This window comes from Capricornis sumatraensis, chromosome 2, assembly GCF_032405125.1.
Source record: "Capricornis sumatraensis isolate serow.1 chromosome 2, serow.2, whole genome shotgun sequence".
NCBI lineage: Eukaryota > Metazoa > Chordata > Mammalia > Artiodactyla > Bovidae > Capricornis > Capricornis sumatraensis.
The window spans coordinates 176,017,795-176,039,446 of NC_091070.1; the positions used below are offsets into that span (position 1 = coordinate 176,017,795).

Genomic DNA, 21,652 nt, shown 5'->3' on the forward strand with positions numbered 1-21,652 from the left:
GGAGAAGGGATAGGCTACCCATTCCAGGATTCCTGGGTTTCCCTTGTGGCTCAGCTGGTAAAGAATCTGCCAGCAATGTGGGAGACCTGGGTTTGATCCCTGGGTTGGGAAGATCCCCTGTAGAGTGGAAAGGCTACCCACTCCTGTATTCTGGCCTGTAGAATTCCATGGACTGTATAGTCCATGGGGTTGCAAAGAGTCACTGAGCAACTTTCACTTTGTGATGGAGGATTTTTTTTCTGGTTTTTGGATATTTAATATGCATTTTTTAGCATCAGCAATAGAAATGTATTGAATGCATTTTTTTCTCTCTGAGCTATCACGTAAGTTCTTCACAGGTAGATGCCATGCCAACTACTTAATCCGAGTCACTTATTTAGGTGAACAATAGGATCCAGTGCTTTACATTTATCTTTCTGCTGTGTGGCCTTGTCTACTTCAGCTAATGTCTCCAATCTTTCCTGGTCATAGTCAGTGTGTGTTTATGTGTATGCAAAATTGATATTAGTTAAATTTTTTTAGCTACATGATATTTATAAGTTATATGCCATATAAACTCAGTGATATTTGCTATAATCAAAGATTTCAAATTCCAGAAACAACAGCATGTTTTCCATAACAGTATTCTTGATTTTTTGTGTGTATGTGTATGTATAAAAGCATTTCTTAGACTTAACATATAATTTACGGCTTTAAAACAATGTTACCTTAACATACAATATTCAAATTTTCAGTTCTGGAATAGAGAGTACTATATTTTCTCTTTCTTTTCTAAATATAAGCTATTGATCTCAACTCACCAATCTGTATTTTCTTGAAGAGCATCTTAAATTAAAATAAAAATGCATATCCCATAAAGTAATGATTTCCATGGTTATTAACATATCACAAGAAGTTGCAAATGGAATGGCATTAAAAGGTGATGAAACTATTGGGAAAAGTTACGCTAACTTGAATGATTTGTCAATTACCTAAGTAGAAGGCTATAGTTAGCATTATCATTATGCCAAGTCTTTGGAGCTATGAAATACTCATTTAAAGTATGTGTTTTAGGTTGTCAAAAATTACCTTTGGTAGCTCTTCAATTTGATTGGCATCTAGGTAAAGCTCCTCTAATGTCCGTTCAAAGTTAAAAACCTCCTTTGGCACCTGCTGAAGGCTGCAGTGGGAGTAATCTAAAACTGAGATGATTTCTTCTTCACCTCGGAAACATCGGCACGGCACCAGACGGCCAATGATTTTCCGCTTGGTGGTCATCTCCAGGCACTGCACTAGAGAAAAACAGAAAAACAAAAAACCGACTGCTTAACCACCAGCCTTGGAAGGCATTCTTAAAATATTTAAAGCTTAGAAATTTAATTATGATTATATTTTATAATTATACAATGCTTTAAAAAAGTTTACATAAGACATGCATATGCATTATATCATTTAATCCGTAAGGTATATAAGACAGATTTTTATTAACATTTAACAAATAAAGAACTGGATTCAGAAAGGGGCAGATAGTTCCCATTGTCACACAAGTTTGGAATGGCAGAACTGGACCAGAACACAATCCTGACAGTGCAAGGCTTACACTCACATTTGAAACATAGTTCTATAATATAGATTTTTAAAATTTTATACTAATTGCAGTATAGGATAGAAACCTCCAGATTTGTTCAAAAAAATATATTTCCCTCATTTCTCCAAAATATTAATAGTCAAGTTTTACCCATAAGGTTTATGATTTCCTCTTTTTGACTCAAATTTATTCCATTAATCAATAATTATCTATTGAGTAGCTAATGTGCTCTAGGCATTCAACTATGTACTAGGGAGAGAGACATAAATTGAACAAACTCCCTGGAGACAGCTGTTGGAGACAGTTATATTGGTTATTCACTTCAGAATAAGAATCCGTACTTATGAATCCTTTTATTTTAATGGGAGAAAACAATCATGGCAGAAATTTCTGTGATATCCTGACATATCTTTCACTAGATTGGCACCAACCAAACGCTATGAAAACTTGCATGAATCGGTATCATGGCACCTACCACACTTCATTAAAGTTACTGTTTTTTAAGTCGTTTTTTTCCTAGACTCTAAGCCTCTTGAGGGTAGAAGCTATTTTGTTCATTTTTACATTTGTCTTGGTGCTTGACATACAGTAGACAAGCAATAACCAGTGTAAACTAAACAATTCATGAATGAACAGATGGATACATTTGAGAGTCTGTCCTCAACCACCATCAGATACTGGTAATTAGCTTGAAAATCTTCTCATTCTAACTAAAAGGTCACTATCTCTGGAATGTCTCAGGATAAACGAATAGCATCTTCCTTGGAGCTACCAGGCACTAATCTCACTGCTTCCTAATTACGTGTTCTATTTCCCCATGTACTAGGCGGGTTCTTGAAGGAGAGGATCTTGTCTTTTTCATCTCTGAATTCATAGTAACAGTATAGTTTGCCATCTGCAGAAACAGTATTGAATGAGCATCAACTTGAAACTTGTATTTTATTCACTGATTTATTTTTACTTATCAACATAAACCTATTGCAGAAAAAGAAAGCAGCAATAGTTGACAAAAACAATGCAGTATTTTGTTTTGGAATGGCTTAGATTAAATCAAATTTGGAGGCAAATGAATATGATATGCTTAAGAGATGGTGAAAGTTCAGCCCAAAGCCACCTTTATTCTTCCTTTAACTTATGAAATTTATAAAATTATATTTTGGGGCACATGAGTCAGCTCTTACATATGGTTATTTGTACATGGTAATTTGTAGAAGGTTTATCTAAAAACACTAAAAAGATGACCTTTCTTCTCCATTAGTTTCTATCTTTCAAAATCCTACATTTCTCATTTCTGGGAGCTTGAACCACAAGGTTTTGGAATTGTTATTTTACCTGACCTTACTTGAAAGCCCTGATTACAGGCTGATCTCTACATAGGATCTAGGACATATAAACAGCCAGTAAATGCATCTAATATCTGACACACACTATGTCTGACATACACTAGGCACCTAGCAAATGTTTGTTGAGGTTATTGTAGTTGTAAAAGGTAAGTGATGATGGCTCAGACTATGGGAGCAGCAGTAAGAATGGGAAGAAGTGATGGACTGGCAAGGTATTTAAGAAGCAGAATCCCTAGCGTGGGTGATGGATTAAATGAGAGGTGGAAAGGGTACTGTAGGGAGAATTCTTGAAAAATTCCCAAGTTTTTAAGTCTCTAGTAGCCACATGACTACTCAGCTGTGATGCCATAAAGCTGACTCAAGGCATTTATCCTGTGTGTCTCTATGATTCACAGCTGATGAATCAATTGTTCATACATTGTTTTTACCCAGTACATTACACTCACCCTTTTGTGCCAAACCATGTGGCTATTTCTTGATGCCCATCTGTTGTTTCAACTGCAATTTTTTTATTGTGAAGAGAAAAAAGAGAATATCCAAGCCTGTACCTGAACCATTTGGTCAGAGTGTCTACCATCCAGGAAGGCTTTTGCAATTTATTGCACTTTTAATACTGCTTTCCCTTTCGTTCAAAGCATTGCTCCTCTGATAATCTCATTGCCTGCCAGTAACCTCTTTCCTTAGTTCAGTTCAGTCACTCAGTCATGTTCGACTCTTTGTGACCCCTTACAGCACACCAGGCTTCCCTGTCCATCACCAACTCCTGGAACATACTCAAACTCATGTCCATCGAGTCGATGATGCATCCAACCATCTCATCCTCTGTCGTTCCCTTCTCTTGCCTTCAATCTTGCCCCGCATCAGAGTCTTTTCTAATGAGTCCCTTCTTCACAACAGGTGGCCAAAGTATTGAAGCTTTAGCTTCAGCATCAGTCATACCAATGAATATTCAGTACTGACATCTTTAAGGATCGACTAGTTTGATTTCTTTGCTGTCAAAGGGACTCTCAAGTGTCTTCTCCAACACCACAGTTCAAAAGCATCAATTCTTCAGCACTCAGCATTCATTATGGTCCAACTCTCACACCCATACATGACTACTGGAAAAACCATAGCTTTGACTTGATGGACATTTGTCAGCAAAGTAATGTCTCTGCTTTTCAATATGCTGTCTAGGTTTGTCATAGCTTTTCTTCCAAGGAACAAGTGTGTTTTAATTTTGTTGCTGCAGTCACCATCTGCAGTGATTTTGGAGCCCAAGAAAATAAAGTCTGTCACTCTTTCCACTGTTTCCCCATCTATTTGCCATGAAGTGAGGGGACTAGATGCCATGATCTTCATTTTTTGAATGTTGAATTTGAAGCCAAGCTTTTCACTCTTGGAGGCTCTTTAGTTCTTCTTCGCTTTCTGCCATAAGGGTAGTGTCATCTGCATATCTGAGGTTATTGATATTTCTCCCAGCAATCTTGATTCCAGCTTGTGCTTCATCCAGCCCAGCATTTAGCATGATGTACTCTGCATATAAGTTAAATAAGCAGGGTGACAGTAAACAGCCTGATGTACTCCTTTCCCAATTTGGAACCAGTCCATTGTTCCACGTCCAGTTCTAACTATAGCTTCTTGACTTGCATACGGGTTTCACAGGAGGTAGGTAAGGTGGTCTGGTATTCTCATCTCTTGAAGAATTTTCCCCAGTTTGTTGTGATTCACACATTCAAAGGCTTTAGTATAATCAATGAAGCAGAAGTAGACGTTTATCTGAAATTCTCTTGCTTTTTCTATGATCCAATGGATGTTGGCAATTTGATTTCTAGTTCCTCTGCCTTTTCTAAATCCAGCTTGAGCATCTGGAAGTTCTCGTACTATTGAAGCCTAGCTTGGAGAAATTTGAGCAGTACTTTGCTAGCGTGTGAGATGAGTGCAGTTGTGCAGTAGTTTGAACATTCTTTGGCATTGCCTTTCTTTGGCAATGAAAACTGACCTTTTCCAGTCTGTGGCCACTGCTGAGTCTTCCAAATTTACTGGCATATTGAGTACAGCACTTTAATAGCATCATCTTTTAGGATTTGAAATAGCTTAGCTAAAATTTTATCACCTCCACTAGTTTTGTTTGTAGTGATGCTTCCTAAGACCCACTTGACTTGCACTCCAGGATGTCTGGACCTCGGTGAATGATCACACTATCGTGGTTGTCTGGGTTGTTAATATCTTTTTTGCATAGTTTTTCTGTGTATTCTTGCTATCTCTTTGAAATATCTTCTGATTCTGTTAGGTCCATACCATTTCTGTCCTTTATTGTATCCATCTTTGTCTGAAATGTTCCTTTGGTATATCTAATTTTCTTGAAGAGATCTATAGTCTTTCCCATCCTATCATTTTTCTCTATTTCCTTTGCATTGATCACTTAGGAAGACTTTCTTATCTCTCCTTGCAATTCTTTGGAAACCTGCATTCAGATGGATATGGCTTTCCTTTTCTCCTTTGCTTTTCCTTCTCTTCTTTTCTCAGCTATTTGAAAGGCCTCCTCAGACAACCATTTGCTTTTCTTTTTCTTGGGGATGGTTCTACTCTTTCTCATTTCAGTTCACTGCCTCTAGAACCCATTGATGACTTTGGTATCTAATTTATGGATTATCTATCCATTGTAACTCCTTCCATTCCTGATTTATACTCCTTAGACATAATAGCTTTCAACTTTTTCCACCCTAAATTTCTAAGAAACTTAATTGTAATGCTACTCCATGATTTTTCCCTTACAGATTTTTGCTATATAACATGGTGGTTTACCTTTCTTCTAACAAATTCTCACACACTTATAACCAATCAAAAAATATATAGCAATTTTGTTTTAAATTAATACTTATTTTACTATAGCTATAAATATCACTATAATTCAATTACATTTTATTTCTTCTGCATCTTTTTTTTCTTTAAAATTGCTTTATGTTTTTCTTTTTTTTTATGTATCTTTCACTCATTCAAGTTGCTGACTATCTCCTCCTCTCTTGGTATAGTGAAAAATGTCATTTACCCCCCAGGATAATCCTTCAGGAGCACTCTACCTTCCTGTTTCTGTCTGGAGTGGTTCCTTTTCTAGATCTTACACACACACACACACACACACACACATATAAGTGTGTGTCTGTGTATGTGTGTGTGTGTGTCTGTGTATATGTGTGTGTGCATTTGATCCTGGAATATCTCTTCATTGTCATTCTGTAAATTTTACATTTCCTTCTTCTGTTTTATTCCTATTTCCTGAACCCCTTGTCTTTTTCTTTCTAGACTTACTGGACTATAACATCCGATGGTGAGACATAATATCCAGTAACTCACTGAGAGAGAATATACAGCAGGAACACGTTTAAACCTCTGCATATATGATCATAGTTTCATTTCACCTACAGATAAATTTAAAGTTTGGTCAGATATATACTTCTAGGTCAGAAGTAATTTTCTTTACAAATTTGAAGTCATTTTTAATATATTATTTTCTAGATTTCAAGGTTGTTGTCAGGAAATCTAACTCCATTACTATTCAAATTCCTGTTTTATGCCCACTTTCCCCTCTGCCAGAACATTCTAGAACTTTTATCTTATTCTTAGTCTTTTGAAATTTCAAGACGATGTGCTTTGGTATGTTTTTATTCATTTGCTGGGTACTCAATGGGCCCTTTCACTTTGAAAGCACTTATCCTTCCCTTGTTAAATCTTCTAATATTTTTTTAATTGGAATTTCCTCTTCATTGTTTTTATTTTTATTTTTTTTTATGCCATCCTGATCAGTTGGACCTACTTCTTAGAATTACCTGGTAATTCAATTATTTTTCTTTTGTAATTTTCATGCCTTTGTCTTTTTATTTTATTTTCTGAGATATTGTCTCAACTTCATCTTTTAAACCCATCTCCTGCATTATCTTTTATCAGGTAACATATTCATACTGTCCAAAAATTATTTATTCCTTCTTAAATCATGCTCCTTTTTCACAGTGAAAGTGAAAATGAAGTCACTCAATCGTGTCTGACTCTGCAACCCCGTGGACTATAGCCTACCAGGTCTGACTGTGTGACCCTGTGGACTGTAGCCTATCAGGCTCCTCTCTCCATGGGATTTTCCAGGCAAGAATACTGGAGTGGGTTGCCATTTCCCTCTCCAGGGGATCTTCCCGACCCAGGGATCAAACCCAGGTCTCCCGCATTGCAGGCAGATGCTTTAACCTCTGAGCCACCAGGGAGGCCCACTTTTTCATAGTATCATGATTCTATTTCAGGGTGCCATATCACTTTCATTTCTCTTAGAAGATATCGTTGTTAAGTTCCTAAGTCAAGTCTGAATCTTTGCAATCCTATGGACTGCAGAATGCCAGGTTTCTCTGTCCTTCACTATCTCCTAGAGTTTGCTCAAATTCACGTTCACTGAGTTGGTGATGCTATCTAATCATCTCATCCTCTGTCACTTCCTTCTCTCCTGTCTTCAGTCATTCCCAGCATCAGGGTCTTTTCCAATGATTTGGCTCTTTGCATCAGGTACCCAAAGTATTGGAGCTTCAGCTTCAGCATCAGTCCTTCCTATGAATATTCAGGGTTGATTTCCTTTAGGATTGATTGGCTTGATCTCCTTGCAGTTGAAGGGACTCTCAAGAGTCTTCTCCAGCACTACAATTTGATGGACTTTTTTTGTGTGTGTGCCTTTTCCCCCTTGCTCCTTGCATTTATTCTGAGTTCCATTTTCTGTTTGGTCTTTTGGTCTTTATCTTTCATGATAGAGGTTTTTCACAAGTATCTGGTGATCCCTGGCTGTCCTTCAATTATGAAGAGTGACTCCCTACAGAGCTAATTGGAAGCTTTGTATGCATAATAAGTTTCACTGCAGGATGACTGGCAGTCAGTCAAAGAATGTTCTGGTCTTCTGCTTGAGGCATAACTATGCAGTTTTGTAAATAAGGATCTAAGTCAGTTTTTCTATTTTCACTACTAAGTTTCTCCAGTTCTTTGTCTGGTACTTGTCTCCAAGACTCTCAAGGAGAGCTATGAAGCAAATTAATTTTTGTATCCCTTTGTGGAGAAGGAAATGGCAACCCACTCCAGTGTTCTTGCCTGGAGAATCCTGTGGACGGAGGACCCTGGTGGGCTGCCGTCTATGGGGTTGCACAGAGTTGGAAACAACTGAAGCGACTTAGCATGCATGCATGTCTGTGGGTATATTATAATGTAGCTGACAATGTACTTTCTATACAGATAAATATAAACTCCATTGTCTTTCCCTGTCTTCTTAAAATTTGTTGAAATCTCTTATCTCTTGGTATCTTTTCTTCAATTTTCTCTCTCCTTGGGAGTAAATGCATTTAAAATTTTATTTTAGTTTGGTGGAATTTTGGTTGTAAGTTCAGCTCAATAAGGTAAGTAGGAGATTAACTTCCATGTTTAAAAGAAAGTTTTCCTTTCTTTAATCCCCTTCATACTTTTAATCCCTTCTTATCTGACCTACTAGGAGTATTGGACTAGAACGACATTTTTTTTTTTTTTTCACAAACACTCTCTTCCTTTTGCTCCCCTGACTTCGCATTCTTCTGACATTTATCCTTCTGCTTATGTTCCTCAATTTCAGTCTTTTAAGAAGATCCATCTTCTCTTCCAAACATTGACATTTAAAATATTAGGGTTATTCCCCAGCTAGTCTTGTTGCCCTTTTAATTGTATGCTCTCTCCCTTTCAGTCTTTACAATCTCACTCACCTTTCCCAACTCTTTTCGTTTAACTTTGATGAGTGATGGCTATGAAGTTTTTCAAATTTCTACTCAGATTTATTTCCCTCATCATTTCCACTTTGTGTTTTATGAACATCTCAAACATAACAATGTTCATAATTGAAGAGATGCTTTTCAAAGGTATGAGTCTATCATCATGGTCAAGAATTTAGACTCTGAAGCCAGTTCCTTGTATGCCAGTTGTATGACTCTCGGCACATATTTAACCTCTATCTGTCTAGTCCTCTCTAAAATCAGAGCACCTACCAAGCCTGTAGAATTGCACCATCTAGTTTTAAGTATTCACTGAGTGTTCTGCCCAAACCTCCTCTTCCTGTGTTCTCAGTCTCAGAGAACAGCCACACAGTTCACCTAGTTTCTCAAGATAGAAAGCTTAGCAATATTCTTGGCTCCTCTCATTCTCTCACTTTCCACATCCAACAATCACCAAGTCCGAATCCTTCAATAGCCAAAACTTATCTTGATTCAGGAAGGTTTTTCTTCATTTCAACTCCCCAGCAATGTTGTTCAATTATTGTCTCCTGCCTATGTACCTGTCTCTACCACTCTATTTTTCTCCCACCACAGTGAAGCTGGGGGTGACCTTTTAAAAACACAAATACTATGTCATCTTCTTACTTCAAATACTTCAATGTCTCCTCTCTGCCTTCCAGACAAAGTTAAAAGTTTTTTACTGTGGCTTGCAAGTATGATATTGTCCTCTGGGCTGACTGGGGCCCTCCACTCTCAGTGCTCTGTTCCGCCTGGATAGGTGCCACTCTTCTCCTTGTTTTCAGTGCTCTTTGTAATCGTGGCTTCTTTTGCCACGATCAGGACTACCTGATCTTTTTTTTTTCTATGAGGGTCTTCATAAATAGCTCTGCTTTTGCTGAGGGCACATTTCCTTGCTCTTTTCTAAAAATTTAGTTTGGAAGGGAAAATAGCCTCTCTTTATTCAATATGTTCCAACTGTCCTCTTCTCTGTATGTTCCAACTGTATCCTGCAATAGCTTTTGATCACATTTTGATTACTTATTCAAATAAATCTTGTTCACTAGATTGACACCTCTGTAAGGAGAGGGACCATGTCTACCCTTTCAACAACATACATTTCTAGTAACTTTAGTATTGAATATCTGGTTTAGAGTAGGTACTTTAAAAACATTAGCTGTATTAGTGAAAGAATATGAGAACTAAAGATGATTATAGTGACTTTTATTTATATAGCTTTGGAAAATTTTGAAACAATTTATAATCAATTATCTTGTTTCATCAAGACAAATAGACATCCATATATTATTGTATTTCAATAATAAACTAATTAAAGTTTGGTGAGTTTGTGATGTGCATAAGGTCACACACAGAGTAATTAGTAGACTGAGATTAGATTTCATTTTTTCCTGACTCCAAAGCCACCATTTTTTCCCCCATTAGCAGACAATGCATTGCATTTACAGTGATATTTAGAAAGCAATATTTGAGAATTTATCAAACATGAATTTATCAGTAGTTTTACCGCACACACACACACACATTTGATGGTTATTTACACACAGAATACTTCATAGGTACAAATAGAATGAAGGGGTAGCAGTGAGAGAAGTAACATTGCTCTCTTTTATCTGATGATAAAGAGTTTAAGCTTTTTTGAATGTCGAAAGTATGGAAATATAAGGTAGGATGAAAAAAGTGTTTCAGGAATTGAGTAGGTCATAACACACAAGAAAGCACATAAATATTACACACATGACATACAGAAGCATCATTTGCTTTCTTTCTGAAACACCTCCATTGCCTGGTATATTATAGAAGTGTGCAGCTTCACGTCTAGTATATGGACTTTGACTCAGAAGCAACCTGATTTCCTGTCTTACTACATACCCTTAGGAAATATCCTAAAGAGGGATTTTTAGATTTTCAGGTTTTCAAAGGGACTTAAAAAGGCAAGACAAAAATATTAATCTCTTCCTGTTAATATCCTTCCAATAAATTCCATAAATCAAAGTTGAGAGTATATTATTTTTTAGATTATCACTGCATAGATTCTCTTCTCTCTTGAACATTATTTTTTAAAATCTAAATTGAAGAGCTAAAGGGAATTTTTTTACAACCAAAGCATACAGCCAACAGTCTTCCTATCAACACTCTCTGAATCAAATGCATTTAAATAGCAGCACTCACTAGCACAGCCTAAACTAGCTGAAGAAGCAGAAATATTCATCTTGATATATTCCTCAAATCCTTCTCTATTCATAATTTAAACCAAAGAGAATTTCAACCACTTGAGAATTATGCCTGCAGAGGTTGACTCAAGCAATAAGAATATGTGTATCAAAACATCTGTTTTTCAGTACCTTTGCATTCTCTAGGGTTTTTTAGACCCTTTATGCCAATTTTCTTTAATTTAAGTCTGAATTTGGCAATAAGGAGTTCATGATCTGAGCTACAGTCAGCTCCCGGTCTTGTTTTTGCTGACTGTATAGAGCTTCTCCATCTTTGGCTGCAAAGGATATAATCAATCTGATTTCGGTGTTGACCATCTGGTGATGTCCATGTGTAGAGACTTCTCTTAAGTTGTTGGAGGAGGGTGTTTGCTATGATTGGTGTGTTCTCTTGGCAAAATGCCATTAGCCTTTGCCCTGCTTCATTCTGTACTCCAAGGCCAAATTTGCCTGTTACTCCAGGTGTTTCTTGACTTCCTACTTTTGCATTCCAGTCCCCTATAATGAAAAGGACATCTTTTTTGGGTGTTAGTTCTAAAAGGTCTTGTAGGTCTTCATAGAACCATTCAACTTCAGCTTCTTCAGCATTACTGGTCGGGGCATATACTTGGATTACCGTGATATTGAATGGTTTTCCTTGGAAACGAACAGAGATCATTCAGTCGTTTTTGAGACTGCATCCAAGTACTGCATTTCAGACTCTTTTGTTGACCATGATGGCTACTCCATTTCTTCTAAGGGATTCGTGCCCACAGTAGTAGATATAATGGTCATCTGAGTTAAATTCACTCATTTCAGTCTGTCTGAGTTCGCTGATTCCTAGAATGTCATTGTTCACACTTGCCATCTCCTGTTTGACCACTTCCAATTTGCCTTGATTCATGGACCTAACATTCCAAGTTCCTATGCAATATTGCTCTTTACATCATTAAATCTTGCTTCTATCATCAGTCCCATCCACATCTGGGTGTTGTTTTTGCTTTGGCTCCATCTCTTCATTCTTTCTGGAATTATTTCTACACTGATTTCCAGTAGCATACTGGGCACCTACTGACCTGGGGAGTTAATCTTTCAGTGTCCTATCTTGTTGCCTATTCATACTGTTCATGGGGTTCTCAAGGCAAGAATACTGAAGTGGTTTGCCATTCCCTTCTCCAGTGGACCACATTCTGTCAGACCTCTCCACCATGAGCTGTCTGTCTTGGGTAGCCCCACATGGCATGGCTGAGTTTCATTGAGTTAGAGAAGGCTGTAGTCTGTGTGATCACATTGGCTGATCTCCAAGCCAGGCTTTAGCAATATCTGAACCATGAACTTCCAGATGTTCAAGCTGGTTTTAGAAAAGGAAGAGGAACCAGAGATCAAATTGCCAACATCTGCTGGATCATGGAAAAGCAAGAGAGCTCCAGAAAAACATCTATTTCTGCTTTATTGACTATGCCAAAGCCTTTGACTGTGTGTATCACAATAAACTGTGGAAAATTCTGAAAGAGATGGGAATACCAGACCACCTGACCTGCCTCTTGAGAAACATGTATACAGGTCAGGAAGCAACAGTTAGAACTGGACATCATAAAACAACAGACTAGTTCCAAATAGGAAAAGGAGTATGTCAAGGCTGTATATGGTCACCCTGCTTATTTAACTTATATGCAGAGTACATCATGAGAAACTCTGGGCTGGAGGAAGCACAACCGGGAATCAAGATTGCCAGGAGAAGTATCAATAACCTCAGATATGCAGGTGACACCACCCTTACAGCAGAAAGTGAAGAAGAACTAAAGAGCCTCTTGATGAAAGTGAAAAGGGAGAGTGAAAAAGTTGGTTTAAAGCTCAACATTCAGAAAACTAGGATCATGGCATCTGGTCCCATCACTTCATGGCAAATAGGCGGGGAATCAGTGGAAACAGAGGCTGACTTTATTTTTATGGGCTCCAAAATCACTGCAGCTGGTGATTGCAGACATGAAATTAAATGACGCTTGCTCCTTGGAAGGAAAGTTATGACCAACCTAGACAGCATATTAAAAAGCAGAGACATTACTTTGCCAACAAAGGTCCGTCTAATCAAGGCTATGGCTTTTCCAGTAGTCATGTATAGATGTGAGAGTTGGACTATAAAGAAAGCTGAGTGCCGAAGAATTGATGCTTTTGAACTGTGGTGTTTGAGAAGACTTTTGAGAGTCCCTTGGACTGCAAGGAGATCCAACCAGTCCATCCTAACAGAGACCAGTCCTGGGTGTTCATTGGAGGAACGGATGTTAAAGCTGAAACTCCAATACTTTGGCCACCTGATGCGGAGAGCTGACTCATTTGAAAAGACCTTGATGCTGGGAAAGACTGAGGGCAGGAGAAGCGGACGACAGTGGATGAGATGGTTGTACAGCATCACCGACACAATGGACATGTGTTTGGGTGGACTCCGGGAATTGGTGATGGACAGGGAGGCCTGGCATGCTGCGGTTCATGGGGTTGCAAAGAGTCAGACACGACTGAGTGACTGAACTGAACTGAACTGCCAATTTTATCTTTGCCTAATATTTCATCCCTGGAAAGTTAAAAGGACAATGGTAAGTTCAATCTTTCCAAGATTTCTTGTGATAAATACTCTGGCTGTCTTCATCAGTTGGCACAGTCTTGCATTTTTCAAATGACAAATGTTTCTAATTTATTCACTGAGAAACCCTTTGCCACAGGAATATGGAAACCTGCCAATCTCTCTCCATGTCCTACTTCAAGAAACATTTTTAAAACCATTACTTCACCTGAAGTAGTCTCTGAAACTCCCTCATCAAGACAGTATCATGGTGATTCTTGGACTCCAAGTGTATCATCTGAGGCTCGTTTGTTTTTTGATTATTCATGCACTCACATTTCAAAAATACTCAGATTGCATGGGTTTGTTTTCATCTTATTATTACAATATCTGAAAGCCTGCAAGTATTATCCACAATTTGATTTGCTATTATTACAAGGAAACCAGTTTGTCTTCAAGATCAAAGGACTGTTATTAGGATAAACACATTTATGGTCTTTAATGCTGATATTACAACATCAGCAATCAAAACAAGAAATCAAGAAGGAAAGGATGGTGCCTGGTACCATGAAAAGGCTTTTTAAATACTTCTAATTCAGCTTTTAGGCAAGTGACTTGTTTTAAGACTAACAGTGCTTCCATTCTCTTTCCTCACATATTTCCCAGGAATTTTCATCCACTGAGAAGAATGTCTCTTTCTACAAATGATTCTTAATATATACCACCATGTCTGATTTAGTTTCTAACTGCTTAATGAGTTACCTATTTCTAAATACAATTCAACTGTTCTAAAGCAGAACTTTAAAATATTTGTTAAGCTCCTAATCTGTACCAGACATTGTGCTTCCCTTCTTGATTTCTTGCTTTGGCTAACTGTGTTTTAATTCTCCTAATGCTGTTTCTTGGAGTCATCTTTTACTTCTCCTTTCTTTCCTTCTATATTGGACATTCAATGTCTTCCCTTTCCTTTCTTTACCATTCAGTCAATCTAGTTCAGACTCAGCATCTCTTAGTAGTACTGCCCAAAGTAATATGGTACAAAAGTATACTATTTTCAGACATCCTTACTTTACAATAATTTATTCAGCAAATTAAATGTCTACAATGTGTTAGGCATTGGGTTATATGATGGGAAGAACTAGTGAGCAAAGAGCTACATTCCCTGCTCTGGATAAATCTTCCTGGATAGTGAGAGAGATAAATGTTGAACAAAAAATTAAGCAAATAAATCCACACTTGTACATTGTGATAATTGCTATAAAAGAAAATATTAGAGAATTATCCATTTCATATATTTACACATAACATAGCTTGATTAATCCTCTAAAATGTATGTTCATTCTCCAGTTCTAAAAGCTTCACTGAGTGTACGTTTTTAAATAGAAATATTTCCCAGTTCATATCCCCAGCTCATACCTTCTTCTAAGACATAAGCAAGCTGTGTTAACAAATTAAGGCCTAAGAGTTCTTCAGGATAAAGAGATAAGCTTCTTTTTATTCAGTGTTTCCTAAACTGCTTAAAATTTAAAACATATAAAATGTTACAGTTTATCAACATAATTAGTCTTTTAAATCATACATTTTAGGAAAGGCTCCAACAAAGGTCCTCCAACAAAATTCTTTAATCTAAATTTTCAGCTATTTTATCTAGTACTTTCAAGTTTAGGTTCTATCTTACACCATCATTCAGTTCAGTCTCTCAGTCATGTCCAACTATGTGTGACCCCATGGACTGCAGCACGCCATTCTTCCATGTCCATCACCATTTCTCCGAGCTTACTCAAACTCACGTCCATTGAGTCGCTGATTCATTTCAACAATCTCATCCTCTGTCGTCCACTTCTCCTCTGCCTTCAATGTTTCCCAGTATCAGGGTCTTTTCCAAGGAATCAGTTCTTAATGTCAGGTGGCCAAAGTATTGGAGTTTCAGCTTCAGCATCAGTCCTTCCAATGAATATTCAGGACTGATTTCCTTTAGGATGGACTGGTTGGATCTCCTTGCATTCCACGGGACTCTCAAGAGTCTTCTCCAATACCACAGTTCAAAAGCATTAATTCTTCAGCGTTCAGTTTCTTTATAGTCCAACTCTCATGTCCATACATGACTATTGGAAAAACCATAGCTTTGACTAGATGGACCTTTGTTGGAAAATTAATGTCTCTGCTTTTTAATATGCTGTCTATGTTGGTCATAACTTTCCTTCCAAGGAGCAAGCCTCTTTTAATTTCATGGCTGCAGTCACCAGCTGCAGTGATTTTGGAACCCAAGAAAATAAAGTCTCTCACTATTTCCATTGCTTCTCCATTTTACATAAAGTGATGGGACCGGATGCCATAATCTTAGTTTTCTGAATGTTGAGTTTTAAGCCATCTTTTTCACTCTTCTCTTTCACTTTCATCAGGAAGCTCTTTAGTTCTTCTTCACTTTCTGCCATAAGGGTGGTGTCATCTGCATATCTGAGGTTATTGATATTTCTCCTGGCAATCTTGTTTCTAGCTTGTGCTTCCTCCTGTCCAGCATTTCACATGATGCACTCTGCATGTAAGTTAAATAAGCAGGGTTACAATATACAACCCTGACATACTCTTTTCCCAGTTCAGAACCAGTCTGTTTTTCCATGTTCAGTTCTAACTGTTGCTTCTTGACCAGCATACAGTTTTCTCAGGAGGCAGGTCAGGTCGTCTGGTATTTCTGTCCTTTTAAGAATTTTCCACAGTTTGTTGTGATCCACACAATCAAAGGCTTTGGCATAGTCAATAAAGCAGAAATAGATATTTATGGTATTACCATAGAGTAGTAGGATTGATACACTGATCCATTTTCTTCTATGTCAATCCTGCCACTCTATGGTAATACCATTCTATCTTTATATTGAATAATTTTATCTCTGGTTATTATAATTTGTTTGCAGGTCTTCCAACATCACAGTAGTTCATTTCTCCATCTGCTAACACACATTGCTTGTGCTCTGTTAGAAAAGAGATCCTCAGATATTGAATTTGGATCACTTATGAAGCTCAAATTTTTCTTTTTAAAGTCTTCTCTAACTGTTCCAGACTATAAATAATGCCACTTGCCTTGTCTTCCTCCTCCTCCTTACTATTATTATCATCATCTTAGCACTAACTAAAGAATATCACCATAAGGATTACAGAATCAACCCTTAAAAAAATCTCAAGAGGAGATTTGTATTGAGTAGTGGCAGTTATGAGCTTATAAAAAATCTCTCTTTGAACTCCCCTGGTGGTTCAGTAGTTAAGAGTTGGGAACTAGTGCCCTGACCATGGACCTAAAACCAAATAAGTTAACAACAACCAGAACAAAAACCCCCAACATTCTCCATATTGTATCCCATAGGTGAATAACAATATCTCAATAATTCTGTCCTTCTTCCATACATCCTTTCCTAGAATCTTTATCTACTGACTTACTTAAATATGTAAATATGACATTAGAGGACAGTAGAAATCAAACTTCAGTTTTAGCTTAAAATAACCCAAGTTCCTGAAAAAATTCTAATTCCATAATAACATGGTACAGTTACAGTTCTTGAAGAACTTTGCTTTCAGGCAAATTTTCAACATTCGTTATAACTATCCTGAACCATGTGAACCTGAGCCACGAGCAGTATGAAGTAACAAATTTCTAATTAAGGTATTCTCAAAGATTTAACTTTCAAAAGGTAGTAATCTAAAGTAGAGTCTCTGGAATAACATTGGAAGCCTTGTTTATATAGAGATACAGAATAAGAAAATGGAAGAGATATAGTCAGAGTGCGGGCGGCTGTGACAACGTGCAGAGAGGGGCCCAGAGGAGCTACCCACGTCCAAGGTCAGGGGCAGAGGTCGGGAGGACCCCATGCCTGAGGGGCGGTGGCCAAGAGGAGCTACCCCACGTCCAAGGTCGGGGGCAGCAGCCTAGAGGAGCTACCCTGCGTCCAAGGCTATGGGCGGCAGTCGGGAGGAGCTGCCCCACGCCTGAGGCCAGGAGTGGCGGCCAGGAGGAGTGACTCCATTTCTAAGGAGCGGTGGCTGAGCGGGCACCAGAGGACCTAGAGGAGCTATTCCACATTCAGGCCAAGAGGGGCCGCGATGAGGAGATAGCCCTCATCCAAGGTAAAGAGCAGCAGCTGTGCTTTGCTGGAGCAGCTGTGAAGAGATATCCCAGATACAAGGTAAGAGAAAACCAAATAAGACCGTAGGTGTTGCAAGAGGGCAGAAACACTGAAACCATAATCACAGAAAACTAGTCAATCTAATCACACTAGGACCACAGCCTTGTCTAACTCAGTGAAACTAAGCCATGCCTTGTGGGGCCACCCAAGATGGGTGGGCATGGTGGAGAGGTCTGACACAATGTGGTCCACTGGAGAAAGGAATGGAAAACCACTTCAGTATTATTGCCTTGAGAACCCAATGAACAGTATGAAAAGGCAAAATTATAGGATACCGAAAGAAACTCCCCAGGTCAGTAGGTACCCAATATGCTACTGGAGATAAGTGGAGAAATAACTCCAGGAAGAATGAAGGGATGGAGCCAAAGCAAAAACAATACCCTGTTGTGGATGTGACTGGTGATAGAAGCAAGGTCTGATTCTGTAAAGAGCAATATTGCATAGGAACCTGGAATGTTAGGTCCATGAATCAAGGCAAAAAGGAAGTGGTCAACAAGAGATGGCAAGAGTGAACGTTGACATTCTAGGAATCAGCGAACTAAAATGGACTGAAATGGGTGAATTTAACTCAGATGACCATTATATCTACTATGGCAGGCAGGAATCCCTCAGAAGAAATGGAGTAGCCATCATGGTCTACAAAAGAGTCCAAAATGCAGTACTTGGAGGCAATCTCAAAAATGACAGAATGATCTCTGTTCGTTTCCAAGGCAAACCATTCAATATCACAGTAATCCAAGTCTACACCCTGACCAGGAACACGGAAGAAGCTGAAGCTGAACAGTTCTATGAAGACCTACAAGACATTTTAGAACTAACACCCAAAAAAGATGTCCTTTTCATTATACGGGACTGGATGAAAAAGTAGGAAGTCAAGAAACACCTGGAGTAACAGGCAAATTTGGCCTTGGAATATGGAATGAAGCAGGGCAAAGACCAATAGAGTTTTGCCAAGAAAATGCACTGGTCAAAGTAAACACCCTCTTCCAACAACACAAGAGAAGACTCTACACATGGATGTCACCAGATGGTCAACACCAAAATCAGATTGATTATATTCTTTGCAGCCAAAGATGGAGAAGCTCTATACTGTCAACAAAAACAAGACCAGGAGCTGACTGTAGCTCAGATCATGAATTCCGTATTGCCAAATGGAGACTTAAATTGAAGAAAGTAGGGAAAATCACTAGACCATTCGGGTATGACCTAAATCAAATCCCTTATGATTATACAGTGGAAGTGAGAAATAGATTTTAGGGCCTAGATCTGATAGATAGAGTGCCTGATGAACTATGGATGGCGGTTCTTGACAGTGTACAGGAGACAGGGATCAAGACCATCCCCATGGAAAAGAAATGCAAAAAAGCAAAATAGCTGTCTGGGGAGGCCTTACAAATAGCTGTGAAAAGAAGAAAAGTGAAAAGTAAAGCAGAAAAGGAAATATATAAGCATCTGAATGCAGAGTTCCAAAGAATAGCAAGGACAGATAAGAAAGCCTTCCTCAGTGATCAGTGCAAAGAAATAGAAGAAAACGACAGAATGGGAAAGACTAGAGATCTCTTCAAGAAAATTAGAGATACCGAGGGAACATTTTATGCAAAGATGGGCTCGATAAAGGACAGAAATGGTATGGACCTAACAGAAGCAGAAGATATTAGGAAGAGGTGGCAAGAATACACAGAAGAACTATACAAAAAAGATCTTCATGACCAAGATAATCACGATGGTGTGATCACTCACCTAGAGCCAGACATCCTGGAATGTGAAGTCAAGTGGGCCTTAGAAAGCATCACTATGAACAAAGCTAGTGGAGGTGATGGAGTTCCAGTAGAGCTAGTTAAAATCCTGAAAGATGATGCTGTGAAAGTGCTGCACTCAATATGCCAGCAAATTTGGAAAACTCAGCAGTGGCCACAGGACTGGAAAAGGTCACTTTTCATTCCAATCCCAAAGAAAGGCAATGCAAAAGAATGCTCAAACTACTGCACAATTGCACTCATCTCACATGCTAGTAAAATAATGCTCAAAATTCTCCAAGCCAGGCTTCAGTAATACGTGAACCGTGAACTTCCAGATGTTCAAGCTGGTTTTAGAAAAGGCAGAGGAACCAGAGATCAAATTGCCAATATCTGCTGGATCATCGCAAAAGCAAGAGAGTTCCAGAAAAACATCTATTTCTGCTTTATTGACTATGCCAAAGCGTTTGACTGTGTGGATCACAATAAATTGAGGAAAATACTTCAAGAGATGGGAATACCAGACCACCTGACCTGCCTCTTGAGAAACCTGTATGCAGGTCAGGAAGCTGCAGTTAGAACTGGACATGGAACAACAGACTGGTTCCAAATAGGAAAAGGAGTACATCAAGGCTGTATATTGTCACCCTGTTTATTTAACTTCTATGCAGAGTACATCACGAGAAACGCTGGGCTGGAACAAGCACAAGCTGGAATCAAGATTGCCGGGAAAAATATCAAGCACCTCAGATATGCAGATGACACCACCCTTATGGCAGAAAGTGAAGAGGAACTAAAAAGCCTCTTGAAGAAAGTGAAAGTGGAGAATGAAAAAGTTGGCTTAAAGCTCAACATTCAGAAAAGGAAGATCATGGCATCTGGTCCCATCACTTCATGGGGAATAGATGCTGAATCAGTGGAAACAGTGTCAGACTTTATTTTCTGGGCTCCAAAATCACTGCAGCTGGTGATTGAAGCCATGAAATTAAAAGACGCTTACTCCTTGGTAGAAAAGTTATGACCAACCTAGATAGCATATTCAAAAGCAGAGACATTACTTTGCCAACAGAGGTCCATTCAGTCAAGTCTATGGTTTTTCCATTTGTCATGTATGGATGTGAGAGTTGGACTGTGAAGAAAGCTGAGCGCCGAAGAATTGATGCTTTTGAACTGTGGTGTTGGAGAAGACTCTTGAGAGTCCGTTGGACTGCGTGAGATCCAACCAGTCCATTCTGAAGGAGATCAGCCCTGGGATTTCTTTAGAGGGAATGATGCTGAAGCTGAAACTCCAGTACTTTAGCCACCTCATGCGAAGAACTGACTCATTGGAAAAGACTCTGATGCTGGGAGGGACTGGGGGCAGGAGGAGAAGGGGACGACAGAGGATGAGATTGCTGGATGTCATCACTGACTTGATGGACACAAGTCTGAGTGAACTCCGGGAGTTGGTGATGGACAGGGAGGCCTGGCGTGCTGCGTTTCATGGGGTCACAAAGAGTCAGACACAACTGAGCGACTGAACTGAACTGGACTGAATTGAGACAATTCAATTAATAGCATCTTAGGTTTGGTTACAACTTTAGTCTAATCACTTATCTCATCCTTGAATAAATTACTTAGATGATACTCTTATACCTTAATATCTCTGGAGATATTTTTATCATTAGGTATAAGAAAATTACTCATGTTCCTGATGACTGAGTAATTATGAGAAAGGTCAATTAGTCAGCATGATTTATTGAGAAGCCAGAAATACATATAGTACATTTAAAAGTAGTTTAATCAAATATTTTATTTAATAAAAATTGGGGAACATGATGCTTAATATTTATTTTTTAAAAATTTCACCTTATGTGAAACACTTTATTCTACACCTTCTTCCAAATATTTGAGTAGGAGCTTCAGAGGGAGCCAGTAAAAAAGCATTTTCCATGCAGTTGTCTCAGCTAAGGGATTTCTTGCTTTTTGTGAAGTGGCACAATGTCCATATGGTGCCCTTCCCAAGACATGATGAAACACCCATCTTTTCAATCTGATATAAACAACTTTGAGAAAGCATTTGAAAATGGTATTTCATGCTGCTTTATATTCATTCTTTAATCACAAGTATAGATAAGTTCTGATATTAGCTCTGTTTATTAATATTTTAATTAATGCTCATGATGGTGGTACTTATGCATTTAGGATAGTTAGAGCAAATGTTGAAAATGTGAACTAGATAAACAGGGCTTCTGGTAATAATCTTTTAATCAATTAAGTTTCTTTGGATTTAAATTTAGGCAGTTACTTTATAATTGGAAAGATTTTAGGAGACTCATGAAACATG

The 21,652-nt window shown here is 38.4% G+C and overlaps 1 protein-coding gene across 2 annotated transcripts in view; it reads right to left on the reverse strand.

Moving 5' to 3' along the window:
• LRRC7 (leucine rich repeat containing 7) overlaps positions 1–21,652 on the reverse strand; it is a 496,743-nt gene that overhangs the window by 389,722 nt on the left and 85,369 nt on the right. For both annotated transcript variants that reach the window (XM_068963774.1, XM_068963773.1), the window contains exon 2: positions 1,069–1,271. In XM_068963774.1, the coding sequence (XP_068819875.1) occupies positions 1,069–1,271 (203 nt within the window). The remainder of the gene's footprint in view (positions 1–1,068; positions 1,272–21,652) is intronic.